This window comes from Rhinatrema bivittatum, chromosome 3 (genome assembly GCF_901001135.1).
Source record: "Rhinatrema bivittatum chromosome 3, aRhiBiv1.1, whole genome shotgun sequence".
NCBI lineage: Eukaryota > Metazoa > Chordata > Amphibia > Gymnophiona > Rhinatrematidae > Rhinatrema > Rhinatrema bivittatum.
Window position 1 is genome coordinate 95554470 of NC_042617.1, and position 19549 is coordinate 95574018.

At 40.8% G+C, this 19549-nt stretch overlaps 1 protein-coding gene across 2 annotated transcripts in view; it reads right to left on the minus strand.

Annotated features, from left to right (window-relative positions):
• Positions 1–19549, minus strand: part of HAO1 (hydroxyacid oxidase 1) — a 104039-nt gene that overhangs the window by 47264 nt on the left and 37226 nt on the right. For both annotated transcript variants that reach the window (XM_029596863.1, XM_029596864.1), the window contains exon 4: positions 5178–5353. In XM_029596863.1, coding sequence (XP_029452723.1) covers positions 5178–5353 — 176 coding nt within the window. The remainder of the gene's footprint in view (positions 1–5177; positions 5354–19549) is intronic.

Consider the following 19549-nt stretch of genomic DNA (forward strand, 5'->3'; position numbering starts at 1 on the left):
CTTTGGTGTCCTTGGCCAAAAGTGAGAAAATTTGGGAGACCCATGGTATGGCCCAAAATGGGTTACTGTCAGAAGTCCTCTTCTCTATCAGGCTAAGTAATTTGGGTCCCAAAACCTAGTCAATCAAAGGTTCTCCTGGTGGGAGGGAAGGGAAGGGAAACGTCAGATGATTTAAAGAAAATATATTATAAAATCCAGATATACTGTCAAAAATAATTTCTATTATGAATCATAAACAAATTTTAACACAACTTTTTTTTTTACTTTTAGACCTTAGTATTCTAAGAATACAGAGCAACAAATTCCAGTTTCAAGATTCTATCAAGCAACACAAAAGGATAAGTTTGTTTCAATTGCTTGCAACTTTTGATTTACATAACCTCTGTTTCTTTACTGTAACATTGATTCTTTGAATCTTTTTCTCGTTAATGTCTCCCTAGGTCACGTGTGAGAGTTTGTGTTCCTTCTACAGAAGCCTTCCTGAGCAAGTATGTTTTTTCTTTCCTTAGCCTTTTTCTCTCCCTAATGTGTCTCACTGAGTGTGGTTTATCTTTTTCTATTCTCTTTTTTGTATCTTTCACTGTCCTTTCTTTAGAACATAAGAGCATAAGAGGTCCATCAAGCTCAGCATCCTGTTTCCAACAGTGGCCAATCCAGGCTACAAAAGTCCCTGGCAAGTACCCAAGCACTAAGTAGATCCCATGCTAATGGTGCCACAAATAGCAGTGGCTATTCTCTAAGAGGTGGATTTTAAAAGGTACGTGCATGTGCGTCCATGTGCATGCCCAATTTTATAATCAGCATGCGCATGTGTGGGCGGGTGTCAGTCATGAACGCAACAGGGGGATTTTTAAAAATAAGCGCAGCAATGCAGGTAGGCCTCTCCCAGTTCCCTCCCAGTCCGCTCCAATTAAGGAGTGGACTCATAGGGAATTTCCCTAACCCTAACCTTCCTCCCTCTTCCCTTCTACTCCTGACCCCTAAACTATCCCTATCTAGCATTTTTTTTTCATGCTTACTGCAGCTCCGCAGCAAAAATACTTGCATGCTATCCGGCTGCCGGTGTGTGCATCCCTGGGACAGCAGCTAATGGCACTGTCCAGCCCCGGCCCCTCTCCATCCAGATTCCACCTCCCAGGGCCAGCCCTTTCAGCAGGCTCGGCACTTCAGTGCACTACAGGGGTAACACTCATGGCCGGGCCTTTTAGAAAATGTGTGTGGTGCACGCAAGGCCCGGCCACATGCATAACCCCCAATATTTATGCATGCGGCTCTTTTAAAATCAGGCCTTAAGTCAATTTGATTAACAGCAGTTAATTGACTTCTCCTCCAAGAACGTATCCAAACCTTTTTTAAACCCAGCTATACTAACTGCACCAACCACATCCTCTGGCAACAAATTCCATAGATTAATTGTGCGTTGAGTGAAAAATAAGTTTCTCTGATTAGTTTCAAATGTGCTACTTACTATCTTCATGGAGTGCCCCCTAGTCCTATTATCTGAAAGAGTAAATAAATGATTCACGTTTACCCATTCTAGATATCTCAAGATTTTAAAGATCTCTATCATATCCCCCTTCAGCCATCTCTTCTCCAAGCTGAACAACCCTAACTTCTTCAGCATTTCCTCACAGAAGTGCTGTTCCATCCCCTTTATCATTTTGGTTGCCCTTCTTTGAATCTTCTCTATCACAACTATATCTTTTTTGAGATGGGGTGACTATAACTGTATATAGTACTCAAGGTACGGTCTCACCATGGAGCAATACAGAGGCATTATGATATTTTCTGTATTATTCACCATTCCCTTCCTAATAATTCCTAACATTCTGTTTGCTTTTTTGACTGCTGCAGCACACTGAACCAATGATTTCAAACGATTATCCTCTATGATGCCTAGATCTTTTTCCTGGGTGGTAATTCCTAATATGGAACCTAACATTATGTAACTACAGCATGGGTTATTTTCCCTATATGCAACACCTTGCACTTGTCCACATTAAATTTTATCTGCCATTTAGATGTCCAATCTTCCAGTCTTGCAAGGTCGTCCTGCAATTTATCACAATCCACTTGTAATTTAACTACTCTGAATAATTTTGTATCATCTGCAAATTTTATTACCTTAATCATCATATTCCTTTCCAGATCATTTATAAATATATTGAAAAGCATTGGTCCAAGTACAGATCCTTGAGGCACTCCACTGTTTACCCTTTTCCACTGAGAAAATTGACCATTTAATCCTATTCTCTGTTTCCTGTCTTTTAACCTGTTTGTAATCCACGAAAGGTCACTGCCACCTATTCCATGACCTTTTACTTTTCTTAGAATCCTCTCATGAGGGACTTTGTCAAATGCCTTCTGAAAATACAAATATACTACATCTACCAGTTCACCTTTATCCACATATTTATTGACCCCTTCAAAAAAATGAAGCAGGTTTGTGAGGCAAGACTTGCCTTGGGTAAATCCATGCTGACTGTGTTCCATTAAACAATGTCTTTCTGTGATTTTGATCTTTAGAATAATTTCTACAAAGGTTATTCACCACATTTATTTTTGCTAGAGGGAGAGGTAATTTGCCTTTAGCAGTCCCTGAGTGGGAATTGAATCCTGGCTTCCCTGGTTCAGGTCCCATTGCTCTGACCACTAGGCTACTACTCCACTCTGGTGTGTTTTCCATTGTCTTTAACAAATATTCCTGATTGTTTGGCTGGGGTGTACACACAACTTTTTTCCTATTTGGACTTGTCTGGCATTCTTTAAATATGAAGTTGGGGTGTGTTTATTGTTCCTCTTGACTCTCACTGATCTGTACCTACTATCTTATTCTTAAATAAAATCAACAAAGAAAACTAACTGCCTTGCACCAGCAGTTCTTCTGAAAACTAAATGTGTTTCCTAGGGTGCTGTGTCTTCAACAGCTTGTTGAACTTTTGTGCTGACTACAAAAATCAAATGATAATAGCATAATCCCTAATAAATGCTGGTCAGGAAAAAATAGGGGTGATGGGGATGGTAAATTTTAAACAGCTGCTTGGGCAAACATGTGCGGGCATACATGTACGTGCAAACCCTGGCTCATGTGAAAGGACACAGCTATTTTATATCATACACATATATATGCACACGTTACAAAATTGGCTGTATGTGCATACTTGTGCGCATACTTTTATATAGATACATGCATGTGTGTGCAAATGCCGGCTCTACCATGTAAGTGAGAAAAGTGAGGGTTGTATTTTCCCTTGGTTTTGAGATTTTTTGTTTTCACTTCAAATCTCTAGTTAGTTCTCCCTTATGGAAAGCAAAACTAGCAATTACTTTCTCTGATCTCTGTTTCCAGGAAAGTTTCCCTTTCTGTTTTTTTTTTTCTCTAGAACCAGCAGGAAATATTTCCAAATCTACATACACTTGACTCAGAATATTAACTTCAGCTTTGTGCTTTCTCCTCTTTGGGATCCTTTAGGGAGTTTTGTGTCTTTGACTCACTCACCCTCTTAAATAGTATTTGATTAGAAATTATTTTTCTTTTCCAGCCACTCACTCTAGTTATTAAAGCTGATAATACTAAACCGCGGGTCAGCTGTCTTTACACTTGAATTTAACTAACCTAAGTCTTACCTTTGGAGGGGTTTTTTTTAATGTAAATTACAAACTTCTTATTCACACTCTCACTCATTCCATAGTGTTTACGATTGTTCCTGCCAGGCTTTACAATATTTTGAACAACTTTTACACTATTGGAGAGGAGTACTAGTGCAGTGCTCCCTCTCTGTGACACTTCAGCTCAATTCTCTCTCAAATACTAAACTGTCACTGCCTCTCCTTGCTTATGCAAATCTATGCTCTGTAACATCATCAGATCTCAATGTTTCTATTGTTGGACATCATTCCCTTATGTAACTTAAGCCAGTCCCCCTAAGCCCTTGGGTCAATTATTTAGGTCTTTGGAAAATGTCCCATATTTCTCCTTTTTCTTAACAGTACAACTACGCTTAGTGATGCTACGCCTGCCTCTTCACAAGTCACTAGCAAAACCATTTCTATGCAACTCCTTCAGAGTTACCTTCATCACCATGGCAGTGCTAATTTTTCAGGAATGTTTTAGAATGGTCCACTAACTTTATGGGTGCACAGATGCTACCATGTCTTAAAAAAATGTCCATTTTCTCTTTTATTTGAACTTAAAAAGTATTTTTCCTCACAGCAAAATTATTTCCCTGTTTCAACTTTTTTCATGTCTTTAAAAATCTTAATAGGGTTCAAATGGCTTTTCTTGTATTCACATTTTTCTTTTTACAAATTATTACTCTGACAATTTTTCCACTAGTGGGTTAGGGTTATAAGGTACCCTTTTGGCAAATTCAATTGAAATTCCCAGGTTTTAGGGGGTTTTCAACCCCAAAATTGGTTTGGCTTCCATCAGGGCAAAATTCACTATCAGAATGACTTTTGAGGGCAGGGGTGAATGGTGTTGGTCAGATGGCCAGGGTGCTATTACCTGACCAACACCTTCATTTTCTTTTGATTTTACTTTATTTTACCTTATTTTTCTACTTCTCAGAGTTCTTGCCTTGGCACTGGGGCTTCCCCAAGGCCCTGACATCAATTGCTCTTTTTAAATTTTAATTAAAAAAATGTGGTGGTGCAGCATTTGTATATGCAGTTGCACTCTATCAATCACAGGTAAATTGCCACTCACCCTTTTCCTCTTTGTCCCATGATGTAGCCGGGGGACTTAATTCTATGACACTTGATTGAGCTACCATTGTATGAGGATATTTATATGTTATGAACTCTCTGTGATTGAAAGGACTTGTAAATTATTGATGAGATATTCTCACTTTATTTAATTTTTCAAAATGTATTTGTTTCCATGCAACCACTCTGAGTGTTATCGCAGCACACAACTGTAATTTTTGACATTAATTTTATACATATGACTTGATATCAAACCATGTAAAATCTAGTGTTACTTTGCAACTGAAATGCAGTTCACACCTTTCATATTTTTGTGACATTAAGCCCATAATACTTAGTTGTCAGAGCTATTGTCAATAATGTGTTAGATTAATTTAATTACAAGGTATCACTCACAAGTTGCTTGCTTACACTTATTTTCACATATGCAAGTGAAATAATATGGCATACATACTATATAATGTACAAACCTCTCAGTATGCCTTTAGCAACAATTGGTAGTGAGGTCACTCCTTTCAGCCATTCAATATCATCCCATTTGATTGATGGATCTATTGCCTGAGCTACATATACAGCAAGACCACTGTTTTCACCATATCCTTTCTTGGAAGAAAATGCCAGATCAGAGGTTTGAAAATTTTTCATTCTAAATGAAACAGAGAACAACATAATAAAATGTATACAAGTAATACCATAATTATACATATATATGTATATGTATAAAACAATAATAATCAACTCTATGCAAAAATACATCATATTTTAAAATTAATAGGCTAAACAATACATCAAGCAAAATGGATAAAATATTAAGGAAGATGGTTACAAAAAATAGAAATGTACAAGATGCATAATAGAAATATGACAAGGCAATGTCTGGTCAGAAGCATTTTCAAAAATGGCACCTCGGGCCCTTCCCAGATTTTCATTTTTTGAGGTAGTGGGGTGATCAAGAGTGATCAAGGGGGAGTGGTTTTGTAGGAATGGAGGGTGGAGCCACTATAAAATCAAATTTTTTTTTTTGGTCTTGAGGGGGCTTAATATTTACTATACCACCAATGATTTTTTTTCAAATCTTGGGGGTTGAAGGGAAGTAGTATGCGATGCGAGGCCCCATCTTTAAACTTTTTTTTATTTAAAGGGGGTGGATGGTCAACCCTTGGCCCACTAATTATTCAATGTGGATGGGGTTGGGCTGCCATCATGCAAACTGGCACTTCTATTTTTTCACTTTCGGTGACAGAGCTGCCTCGATTGGTAGCCTTAGGGTTCGGAAAGGGAGTCAGGGGAGACACCCAGGCAACTTTTTTTTACTTTTCATAGACAATTGTTTTTTTAATAACTGGGCCCTTTAAGGTGATAGAGGGCCCCTGCATAGGGGGCTGCCATCGCAAGTTAAAGGTCCATGCTGAGTTGTTTTCCTTGTGAACCTTTACTGCGAGACAATAAAATGTGGCAATAAAGCCATGATATTTTATTGGGGAAGGGGAACAATATTGTGGGTATGTCCCTCCACTGAATATACTCGGATAAGTTCTAGTTAGCCAGATAAATTATATCCTGCTAACTTTAGACCTGCTATTGAGTAGGTTTAATTTATTTGATTAATTTAACCAGATATGTGCAATTATCAGTCCTTACCACCCATTGTTCATCCTCTAGATATCCAGCTATCTACTTAGCCAAATAAACACTTATCCGGTCATGTTTTGGCTGATGAACATTGTTGAATATTCAGGGACTGCCACTTAGCCTGATAAGTCCCTATTTATTGGCCTAAATATCGGCCTGTCCTAGATCCACTCCATGGTATACTTCTCAACTAAGAAGCATGAAACAGGACATGAGGTGGCATGAGCAAAAATGGCACAAACATCTATCTTTCCTTGCAAAAAAACTATCTTTCAAAACTGTCTGTATGCCATGACTCAGTCAATAGGACTAAAAGAGAATATTACTGCACAAAGATCCACAACTCAGTTAATAACTTAGTGGAGTTATTTCATACTGTAAAAATGTTAACTATTGTCCCTATTAATTCTCTATCAGTACTCTCTTTATTGCATGGTGTAATCAATTTACAACATTTTTCAACAAGTTTCCACAGTTTGTGCTAATTTTCCTGTTGGTCCTCGTTTTCCACCTAATAATTTAGCAGTTGATCAACCAATTTGGCACTCATTTGATTTTATCTCAGAGACACTCATCAATACCATCTCAAAGATGAGTTTGTCCTCATACCCCTTCAATACCTGTCCTACTGTCCTCTTGAAGTTGGTCAAGGATGATATTGCTACACCTATTCCACATAACCTGTCATTTTCATCTGAGACTTTACCTGCAGACCTTATACAAGCATTGGTGTGGCCAATCCTCAAAAAAAAAAAAAAAAGTGAACCTGCTATATTAGCAAATTATCATCCAATTTCCTCAATTCCCTATTTAGCAAAGTGGTTGATTCAATCATACTGTACCAGCTTAATGATTTTCTGGAAGATAATATACTCATTAACCAGTTTCAATTTGAGATTAGAAAAAAATTCAGTACTGAGACCATGCTTATTTCAAGCTTTGTTATCATCATTAGGGGCTTCAATACTGGCATTGATTTTGTCATGGTTCTCTTAGATATGTCCTCTGCATTTGACATGTTTGACCATGCTACTTTTTTTACATCATCTCCAATCTCTTGGTATTGCTGACTCTGTACTGAATTGGTTATCTTCATGTAACATTTCATTTTTAAAAATCTGCATTACAGAAATTACTTACCTGATAATTTTGTTTTCCTTAGTGTAGACAGATGGACTCAGGACCAATGGGTTTATGCTCCCCTGCCAGCAGAAGGAGATGGAGTCAGGTTTCAAAGCTGTCATCACCCTAGACAGACCCCTGCAGTGACCTCAGCCCTTCAGTATTCTCTTCAAAAGCCACTGTGGACATACTATCGAAAAAACTTGATTAAAAATGATAACTGTAACTGTAGCCAACCAAACATAAACTCAGAACCCCAGTGAGATTATGGATGCCCTGATCTGGGACTGGATGATGGCTTACTTGTAATCTCTTGGAATTGATACCCACTCCACGGGCGTGGATATGCACCACTCCACAGGCGTGGATATGGCACCATTCTTGGGCAGCTGTCGGTGGGATGCTGAGTCCATCTGTATACACTAAGGAAAACGAAATTATCAGTTAATAATTTCTCCATTTCTTAGCATGTAGCCAGACGGACTCAGGACCAATGGGATGTACAAAAGCTACTCCCTATCGGGGCAGCCTGTGGTCCAGTTAACACTGCCCTTGCAAAGGTTGCATCCTTCCAGGCCTGAACATCCAGGTGATAAAACCTAGAGAAGGTGAACAAGAAGGACTACATCGCCGCTCAGCAGATGTCAATGGGAGACAACAGTCTAGCTCAGGCAGTCCACCCATGAGACTGCCTGATCCCTAGTGTAATGAGCTTTAACCTGAAGGGATAATGGCTTTCCTGTCTCCACATAGGTTCCTGTGACCATCACCTTAATCCAGCAAGCTATGGCAGCCCCTGAAGCTGGTTCACCTGCTTCCTTCCACCATGAAGGACAAACAGGTGGTCCATCTTTTTTACCGGTTCTGAAACTTTCAGATATCGCACCAAAAGCATACTGACATTCAAATGGCGGAGGAGGCAGTACTCTTCTGCGTCCTTGGACTTATCTAGGGATGGCAATGAAATGGACTGATTCAAATGAAACTCCGTGGCTACCTTGGGCGAGAAGGATGGAATGGTACAAAGCTGGAATGCTCCTGGAGTCATCCAGAGGAACGATTCCCGACACAACAATGCCTGTAGTTCAGAGATGCAAGATGCTGAGCATATGGCCACCAGGAATACCATTTTCAGGGTTAGTAAATGCAAGGAAAGACTACACAGCGGCCAAAAGGAGAGCCCTGCCAAAAACTCCAACACTAGATTAAAATTCCACAAGGGAACTGGTCGCCATAGGGGTGGCCAGAGGTGCTTCACTCCTTTTAGAAAATGGGCCATGTCCAGATGAGCCGACAGGTGGGTTCCATTCATCTCGCCCCTGAAGCAGGAGAGAGCCGCTACCTGGCCCTTCAAGGAGTTAAGGGTCAAACCTTTATTCAAGCTATCCAGAAAAAAATTCCAGAATTAGTAGAATTTTGACCATCCGAGGGGAAGCACCATGTTCCTCGCACCAGGCCTCAAATACGCTCCAGACCCGCACACTCGCTAGAGATGTAGAGAACTTCCGTGTGCGAAGTAAAGTGGCAATTATTGCCGCCAAATATCTTCACTTCATCAGGTGAGCTTTCTCAAGGGCCAGACCATAAGACAGAATAGAGTCGGATCCTCATGAAGGGCAGGTCCCTGCTGTAGCAGGTCCCTGTGCGGTGCAAGGCACAGGGGGGTCTCCACCAGGAGTCTCCGCATGTCTTCATACCACAGACACCTGGGCCAGTCTGGAGCTACTAGTAGGACGAATCCCCTGTGGCTCTCAATTCTGCGAATGACCCTGACCAGGAGGGGCCATGGAGGGAAGACATATAGAAGTTCCTCTTCCGGCCAGGTCTGAATGAGAATGTCGATCCCCAAGGTCAACTGATCTCTTCTGCGACTGAAGAATCTGGAAACCTTCACATTGTGAGATGCAGCCATCAGGTCAATGGATTGAAGACCCCAGCGATCTACTACCAGCTGAAAGGCTTTGGCAACATGTTGTGTTCGTGCCTCTTCTTGCCCCTTGCTCCACCCTCTTTACCTGGGATGCGACTCCCTTCGGCTCTGACAGACAGTGCAGCTGCGGCTTCTCTCTGCCTCTTGGTCCCAGTTCCCCTGGGCTGGCCTGACTCTACTGATCCGCCATGTTCCCGATGATGTAAGGGTGAGCGCGCGTGCTCCAGACTTTGTACCAGCAAGGGCGCAAACCTCGGGGGCATCCCCCCCATAGTGACATGATCCATCTGCACTTTAAAAGGTCTTTGTTTGCTAACCTCTAACGAGTTAGCAAGGAACTCCAACAGGACTTGCTTCGGCAGTCCACGATACTTGCAACAACAATCCGAGTCAGCCGGGGAACCCATCCCCACTGCTCGGCCTTTTCAAACTTACCAGGAGTACCCGCTCCACAGGGGCTCTACTCTCTCTTCTTGATTTCAGATTGCCAGAACACTCTGAAGGCTCCTCGTTTCCTGGAAGCGATCGCGGACATGAACACAGTGAATTCTATTACATAGGAATCGGTACTCGCTCCACGAGGGCCTACATTCCTATTGCTCTGAAGACTCCCTTCCGTCCAAGACATTATCACAGGTACAGAGATCAAGAGTTACATTGGCAAGATTACAGATAGGAACTGGTACTCGCTCCACGAGGGCCCATGTTCCTAGAATCTTATACAGACTCTCTTCTACTCTAGAAGCCATTTCATATACAGCAATTGTGAGTTCTTATTACAGACTGTTTGTGGGAACCAGTGCTCGCCTACAGCTCCTGTTCCTGAATGTACTGAAGACTCTCTGTGGCATAGAGACCATTGTAGACATCTACTATTGTGAGTGTACCATCTTGTATCCAGTATACCCTGTCTACTCACTACTTCTAGTCTCTCTCTGCAGCTCAGTTACCCAGAGATTATATTCTAGTATCAGAAGGACTTCAGCCTTTCCGGACACAGTGACTCACTACAGTCACCTCTGGTGGTCCAGCTTCCACTCTAATAAAGAACTGTTGTGTTTATCTCATATTCTAGCCTAGCCAGTGGTTCCTCTCAGGATCTCCTCCTGGGGGCGCTGTCATCTGCCATCAGCCCAGGGATTCACCATTTCCTCCAAGTGGTCATTCCTTTCACTATTGTCACCTTGTGGGAGCCAACCACTACAGACCACTGACTCCGTTCACAGAAGTAGCATATAGACAGCTACTCCTCTTTCTCTGAGACTTGCCAGCAGTTTATATATATATATACAGATTGCTACTCCATAGCGGGGGGCAAGATAGATTGCTATCTCAATAGTGAAGAACTATATACCTATTGCCAACTCCTCTTCCTTGGAGAGTTGATCCATAACAGATTGCTACTCCTTAGCAGATTGATACAGCTTGCTACTTCCTTTCCTTATAGGAAATGGCCCACGCCATTTAAAAATGGTGCGGGCCATCCAGTGGACGGCCGGCGCCATCTTTAAAAATGGCACCAGCCATCCAGTGCTCCTACCATGTGACAGGGGCGGCCAATGGCACGGTTACCCTGTCACATGGTAAGGGCAAAGGGCCATCGGCGCCATTTTTATTAGTGGCAGCCGACGGCCCAAGAGCGGGAGATCACTCCTGGGGCCCACTGGACCACCAGGTAATTTTAAAATGTTTTTGTGGGGGGTCGGGAGGGTGGTGGAGGCTAAGGGAGCGGTTTTAAAGGGTTGAGGTGGGTTTTTAGGTTGTGTCCTAATTCCCGTTAGTGTGCACTAACCCGATTAACGATTTTTTCACAATAAATCAGTGGAATTTCTATTGTATCGCACTCTTTAACGATTAATGACGATTTAAAAAAATATCAAAATCCAATTCACATCCCTACAGATTATACCCATGCCCCTTTTTCAGAATATTTCATTTGTGCATGTAGCAGGATATATGTACACAGTAGCTTTTAAAATCTGCTCGGCGAGCGCCAGCCTGACTTGTGCATGAATCTCTTGGTTTTGGCAAGCGACAGGCTTTTAAAATTCATCTTTGTTTATTGATTCAGTTAAATTTTGGTTATTCACAATAAATTACTATTAAACATGGAGAAGACAAAGATTATTATTCTTACTACCATGAAAACTGAGCTGCCTAATACTCTATCTTTTCACTTTTCTGGTTACAGCATTCCAGTCAGATAACATATAAGAAATATAGGTGTAGTCATTTATACAAATTAATATATGAAATATCAAGTTAACAGCATTATCAAAAACTCCTTTTACAAATTATGACTTCTAAGATATCTAAAACTGCTTCTTTCATTCAGTTTTGCAAGCACTTATTCTAACTGGTCTTGGCTATTGCAATGCTGTTTATGTCAGTCACCCTACTAAACTATCCATGCACTCCAAACTATTCAGAATTTTATGGCTTGACTGTTAACCGGTGCAAGAAAGCATGAACATATCATCCAAGTACTGGCATCCTTGCACTGGTTTACCATTGTACTGGAAAATTCAGGACAGGATGCTTTCACTAATTCACAGGTTATTACATAAATAACAAATCATACCTTGGTTCAATGCTGTTTTGCGTACCGATAAACCTGCTTGTTCACTAAGATCAGCCATGACAGCCAATAGGAATCTGTTGGAGATTCCATCCACAATGGCAGTTCATCTGGAGTTAACTAAGGAAAGGGCATTTTCCTATACTCTGGATTCTCACCCTGAGCATCTTCTTTCCATCACATGTGCTAGGTTGTTCCTGAAGGCTTTAAAAAGACATACCATTTTTTCCCAAACTTTCTCAGATGTGGGACTTTAATGATTCAATATATCTGAATGTGTTTAGCAGGTCTAGTTGTCTTGTATAGTTAGACAGATGTTATTTGATGTTTTCATGAGTATATTGTTTTAGTAATGATTATGATTTTTTAAGTACTACTTTTGTACGTTATTTTGTAATCCACCTCGAACATTCTATGCAAGATTGTGGAAAATAAATCAATCAAGAAAGAAAAACAGTCAAAAAATCAACTCATTAATTGCATTTTCCCATTTGGATCAAAACAAATGCACATCTCTAGTCCCATGTCAAAAAATTATTTCAGTTCATTCATTCATTCATTTCATAGGTCATAGTCATTTGGTTTTGTTTAAACAAAAAAAATGGATTTCAGTTGTTTTATTCATTCATTTATTTGACATAATAGTTAATGGGTGAAGCAATGCAACCTATTTTAGTCTCCCAAATTGGTCTTTTCTAATCATTTCTATTGATACTTGTGGGTATGTATCATCAGAAGGATGAAGAAATGTCAACATGGCATCAAAATTTGCATGAATAGCCTAAACACCCACAGGGGGGAAAATGGTACCAGCAGTGGCAGGAATTCTCCAAGGCACCTTCAGGGGTGCAAAACAGCAGCAAGAGTATCTAGATCAGGGCTGAAAAAGTGGGGTAAGGAGCACAACAGCAGAGGCATTAAACCCTCAAAGCTATATAAGAGAGGCAAAGCAGCACCAAGTATGGCATGAATAATTCAAGGCACCCTGAAGTCAGAACAAAGCACCAAAAGAGGTAGAAAACCATCCAAGGCAGTGATAAAGAATGAAAGCAACTGAAAGTGTGGCATGAAGACCCCAAGCATCATGAGAATCACAAAGAAACCATCCAGAGTGGCAGAAACCCCCCCAGGGTCCAAATGAAGGTCAAAGGGTACAAAAGCCCTAAGCACAGTAAGCAGTGATGTCATTTCCACATAGCATCATTAAGTCAAGGAGCTGACTGCTCCCACTTGTTCTAAAATTCTTTTATGATGTCAAATTTAACAATGGATACCTCTGAATGTGTCTGTAACACCGCCCCCTTAACCCCAACCCACCTCCCGAAAACTCACTTGAATCAAAATGTCCCCCTACAATCTTCCATTTATAGAGCATCAGATAGCCTTATATTGAGTGTCAAGTGCTCTTGCTCGCGCTCTCTCTCTCTCACTCCTACCGAGAAGCTGTGGCACATATAATATACACACACCATCTGAGGAAAATTAGGAGTTATGCGTGTCAGTGCTGGCCCCTCCTCTGGAACGCCCATGCCCTGCCCCTTTTCCACCTAATTTTTCTGGGCACGCATACATCAATGTACATGCGCCCTTCCCGGCTAATTAAAATTCACATAGCTCGCATGCGGCGCACTTATGTGCATATGTTGCCGTTTTTGCACACAAGGCTTTTAAAATCTACCTCTAAGAATGCTTAGGGTCTGATTAAGAAATCTTGACTTTGGTTCCACAATTTTTGCAGACATAACTAGAGTTAAGTTTAACTTTTAAATAATACTATTCTGCTAACATAAGCTAAGTCGGGCCGAGAAATATAATGATTATTTTTAATCTCTTCAAAACCTAATGGCAAAGCAGAACATTTAACTCATAACATAATGGGAAATTGCTGTAAAATCTAAACCATGAAAGTCCAGCAATTGACGTGTTTCCATATTGTCATACGTTAGCTTACAAGAGGTAGAATAAAAAATAAACAATATTTATTCTATAGAGAGAGAGGTAGTTCTTCTCAGAAGAATGATCAATTTCTTTGGGAGACCAGAAAGTTGGATAAGGGAGAAGCATTAGATGTAATGTTCTTGGATTTCAGCAGGGCCAGTGACACAGTTGTGCACAGGTGACTTATAAGTAAGCTAAACACCCATAGTTTTGGCCCTAAAATGAAAGACTGTGTTAGAAGCTGAGTAACAGGCAAAAAAGGGGAGTGGTAAATGGAGTTCATTCTGAGGACAGAGGCGTTACTAGAGGTGTGTCTCAAGGATCAGTCCTTGGACTGGTTCTTTTCAACATTTTTATAAGTGATATTGTGGAATGACTATCAGGAAGGTTTGTCTTTTTGCAGCTGATACCAATTTGCAACAGGGTAGACAGCCAGGAAGGTGTGGAAAACATGAGAAATGGTTTAGAGTCTGGCAGCTAAAATTAAATGTGAAAAGTGCAGAACCATGCATTTGGGATACAAAACCAAGGGATCACTATTCTAGGAGGTGAAATTCTATGCACAAAAGAAAAGTGGGAGCTGAGGGGGACAGATAAGAAGATAGCAAAAGTTAGAAAGAAGTTTGGGTGCATGGAGAGAGAAGTGGTCAGCAGAAAAGAGGAGATGATATTGCCCCTGCATAAGTCCTTGGTGAGACCTCATTGAGAATACAGTATACAGTTCTGGAGACCACACCTTCAACAAAACAGAAGCAGTCCAGCATGTGGCTACCAACATAGTCAGTGATCTTCATTGCAAAACATATGGAAACAGACTTAAAAATTGAAACATGTATACACTAGATGACAGGTGAAATAGGGGAGTTATGATAGAAATATTAAATACCCCAGAGGTATCAATTTGTCTTTTTCAATGGAAAAGAGGCTTTGGAATGAGAGATCATGGGATGAGGATGCAAGGGGTAGACTGAGGAATAACCTAAGGAAGTAATTTTTTATAGAGAAGGTGGTGGATGCATGGAACAGCCTGTAGTAGAGGTGAAGTAGACAAGGACGGTATCAGAATTCAAGAAAACATAGGATAAGTGCAGATGATCTCTGAGGGAGTGGTAGGGATTGTAGATCTAAGCGATTGTGTGGATGGGCAGACCAGATAAGCCATATTGTCTTTTTCTGCCATCATGATTCTATATTTCCATATTGAGAGAGAGAGAAACAAAGACAGACATATACACTGTATAAACAAAGCAGGTACAGTATCAAAAATATGTTCTAAAGTATAATTTTGGTAGAGTAGTACATTGTGATGGCAATTTTCAAACTGTCCACATTACAAGAAAATAAGTAGGTGCTTTTTATCTGTAAAATTGTGCACCTTGTTTTTGAGTGGCTTCTTCTTCATGGAAAGTAATATGCATATGAGTTAATTTTCAAAGGAGTTACATGTGTAAAATTAGCATATACATGCGAAAATAGCTTGCATTCATGGACATGCTATTTTATAAAGTTGCTCGAGTTTTTTATAGTTGCTCGAGTTCTCTGTACAATGCACGCCCTGTTAAATGTAAACCGGTTTGATGTGACCCTTGGTCGTGAAAGCCGGTATAGAAAATAGTTAAATAAATAAATAAATAAATAAACAAACATTGAAATTATGCACAAAGTTTCAGTTTCACGTGCACATTTATGTGCACAAAAAAGGGGCATTTAGGGGTTTTCTGGTGCTGGGCCAAAAAGTACATGCAGAAGTTGCCATTTTATAAGAGATATACGTGAACACGATAGGCAAATTATATGTTCAGTTTTACACCTGCTAATTAATAAGTGCAATCAATATCAGGCTTGTCTATTTTCTGCTATTTTAGAGTGGGATGTCTGGGTGAAAAGCGAGAAGTTCAGGGTGAAGTTCTAGGTGGGTCTCTGTGAACTGGAGATGGAGTGGGTAAACTGGTGGAGGGTATCGGCAAACTGGTGAATTCAAGCAGGAGACTTGTGTGCCGGCGCCTATGTTGCATAGGCCGCTGGCGCGCGCAAAGCCCCGGGACGCGTGTAAGTCCCGGGGCTTTGCTTGGGGGCATGTCGGGGCGGTGCGGCATTCGGGGGTGTTCCAGGGGCGGGGCCGTGGCCGTGGTGCCGGCCCGGGGCATTCCGGGGGCATGGTCAGGGCCTCCGAACCAGCCCCCAGGCTGGGGAATGGCGCGCTGGCAGGCGTAACTTTCTTAAGAAAGGTGAGGGGGATTTAGTTAGGACTGGAGGGTGGGTTAGATAGGGGAAGGGAGGGGAAGGTGGGGGGAGGCCAGAAAAAAGTTCCCTCCGAGGCCGCTCCGATTTCGGAGCGGCCTCGGAGGGAACAGAGGCAGGCTGCTCGGCTCAGCATGCGCAGGTTGCACAATTGTGCACCCCCTGCACGCACCGACCCTGGATTTTATAACATGTTGTTTGGTGTTTTTTGATGCGTCAGTCCCTAAAACACACCGCTCCCCTGCATTTCTGCGTATTGAATGGATTTTGTTCCATTATTTTCTATTAAATCTTAGCTGTTACATTTTTGACTGCTCCTCAAGTTTTCTTAAACTTCCATTCCATCAGACTTGCAGATCTTAACTAAATATCCGCCTTTCAAGAACCTCTCCAATATCACAGACACACAAAATTAAACTGACATCAGCAGCACTGATACCTGTGGTAGTCCACTAGTCACCTGCCTCTCCTTGAAGTGATCTCCACTTTCCACCAGCCTCTGTTGTTTATCATTCAATCTCTTACGTCCAGTTTACCAGCTAATGACCTATTCAGAAATTACTCGTCTCCTGTGTGGAACCGTGTGAAAGGTTTTACTGAAATCAGAATACATCCAGCACTATTCAATGATTACAACCCCCTCTAACTGCATTTGTCTTCATAAAATGCTTGCCTCTAATGTGATGAGTAATGCTGACGTGTCACTATGCAATTGCATCTAAGCAATTCTGGCATATTTAATAAAAGCAAATACATAAGAAACAATCCCTTTTATGACTGAAAATTAATAAGAAGGGTATTATGGCCACCACAGCTCTAATCTATCTTGTTTTGTTAAACAAGAGGTTTTTATATTAATACGCGCATAAAACATGTCTGTACACTTTGTATCTGCTAGCTATTTCTGTTGGCCACCCATCGAGGAAACAGGAGCCTACATATATTTGACAATCAAATATATGCATGCTGTTTTTGGCCCCACTTCAGCACACCTCCAGAAATGCATTATTTAATTCTAGCCAAAAGTATATGTGCTATGAAATCCCCTCTGTACTTTTTAGCCACTGTCAGATGGACAATTTTCACAATCAGGGCAGTCTATCAGGGTAAATACCAGGTAAATGTCTCTGAAAATTATCCTTTAAGTCCAAGATAATAGTGAATGCCAACAAAACAAAAACACACATTTTAAAAGATATATTCAATCAAGTGTATAATATGTAGACACTCTGCCTGAGAAGGGCAAATTATCCAAAATATTTGGCTTTTTGAAAATTGCCCATCTTCAAAGTAGATATAATTCCATGCTTTAAGCATAACTTTCCAAGAACTTAGCATGGACCCAAATACATGTGTATATGTCCATGCGGAGATTATCAACAGTATTTTATAAACTGCGGGTATGAAGTATGCGCAGATTTAAAAATACGCTTAGGTCAGGTCTACCCCCCCAAACATGTGTGCATATACCTGCATTGCATTGAAAATGCATATTTTAATGCAATGAAAGCACATTCATTTCTTTAAAAACATAAGGCATATATTTTACTTGTGAAAAAAAAAATCATGATTTGCTCCTGTAAAGCCCTGTTTATGTGCAGACGTCATGTAATAGATGCTCGTGTAATAGAAATCACCAGTTTTTCAAAATCTCCACCAGTTCACCCAGTCCTTCTCCAGCTCATCGAGAACCTCCTAGTTCTTCACTCTGAGCTCCCCCCAGTTCACCTTAGCAAGCAATAGACAAGTCTGATATCATTTGCGCAAGGTAATTAGCAAATGTAAAACTGCATAATAAGCTGACAAATGTATGCATGTAAGTTCCCACGTCCACGCCCCCTTCCCGCCCCTGGACCAGCACCCTGCCTATGATCCCACCCACCCCGCCCCTTTTTCAAAGCCCCGGGACATATATACGCGTCCCGGGACTTGTGCACATTGCCAAGCCTATGCAAAATAGGCCCAGTGCACGAAGGGACAGGTTTTTGGGGGTTACGCGCGTAACCCTTTGAAAATCTGCCCCGTAGGAGGGGAAATTAGTATCTCGGGGAGAGATTTTGGTAGAGGCTGAGATTTTGGGGGGCTATTTTCCATGCACAGTCAGAGGTACAAACAGCATAGTAGACATCAGTGAAGATTTTATTTGATTTGGAGTGATGAAATGTATACAAAAATGAGATTTATATATTGTACTCTCGACCTAGCTTGATAGCAGCTAGTAGAGAGTGCATCAAACTAGGTTAAGAGAACATTGTACAAATATCATCATTTATCAAATCGCCCTGGATAATGCCCTAACACAATTTGATAAATGACCCTGTTGGTTTAATTTTGGTGTAGATGTCAATCTCAGCAAATCTAAGTTGCTGTGTTTGTTAGGTAAACATCGCTCTGATCCATTACCTTCTTCAGTTATGGATGGTATCTATTCCAGTCCATGAAATTTCTAAAACTCTAGGGGTTAAGTTAGATAGTGATTTATCATTCAAATCACATTTTTCTCAGTTGATTCAATCCTCTTATTATCATCCTCTCGTCTGCTGATTACATCCTTTTTTTTTATTCCAATAACCTTAAAACTATAGTACATGACTTAGTCCTCAATAAACTTGATTATTGCAACACACTTTTTCGTGGCCTTACCAAAACATCTGTACGCAGACCATAGTTTGCCCAAAACACTGCTGCGAAAGTCATCTTTGGTAAAAATGAAAGTTGGGCTGCAGGTCAACTGAAACAAATCATGGTGAACTTGAAAGATGTGGTAGGCCTGATTGACAAACTGAACAGTAGTAAATCACCTGGAGTGGATGGTATACACCCTGAAAGAACTAAAAAATGACATTTCAGACCTATAAGTAAAAATTTGCAACCTATCATTAAAATCATCTGATGTACCTCAAGATTGGAAGATGGCCAATGTAACCCTGATATTTAAAAAGGGATCCAGGGGTGATCTGGGAAACTATAGACAGGTGAGCCTGACTTCATTGCCAGGAAAATTCGTGGAAACTGTTAGAAAGAATAAAATCACAAAACATTTAGATAGATATGGCTTGATGGGACACAGCCAGCATAGATTTATCCAAGGGAAGTCTTGGCTCACAAATCTCCTACATTTTTTTTTGAAGAGGTGAATAAACATGTGAACAAAGGAGAACTAGTAGATATAGTGTGTTTGCATTTCCAGAAGGCATTCAACAAAGTCCCGCATGAGAGGCTTCTAAGAAAACTGAAAAGTAATGGGATAGGAGGTGATGTCCTTTTGTGGATTGCAAATTGGTTAAAAGACAGGAAACAGAGTAGGATTAAATGGTCATAATATGGGTAGACAGGACTGACTTTTCCCAGCACCCACCCTCTCACAAATCAATAACAAGCAATGCAATCGATAATAGGGA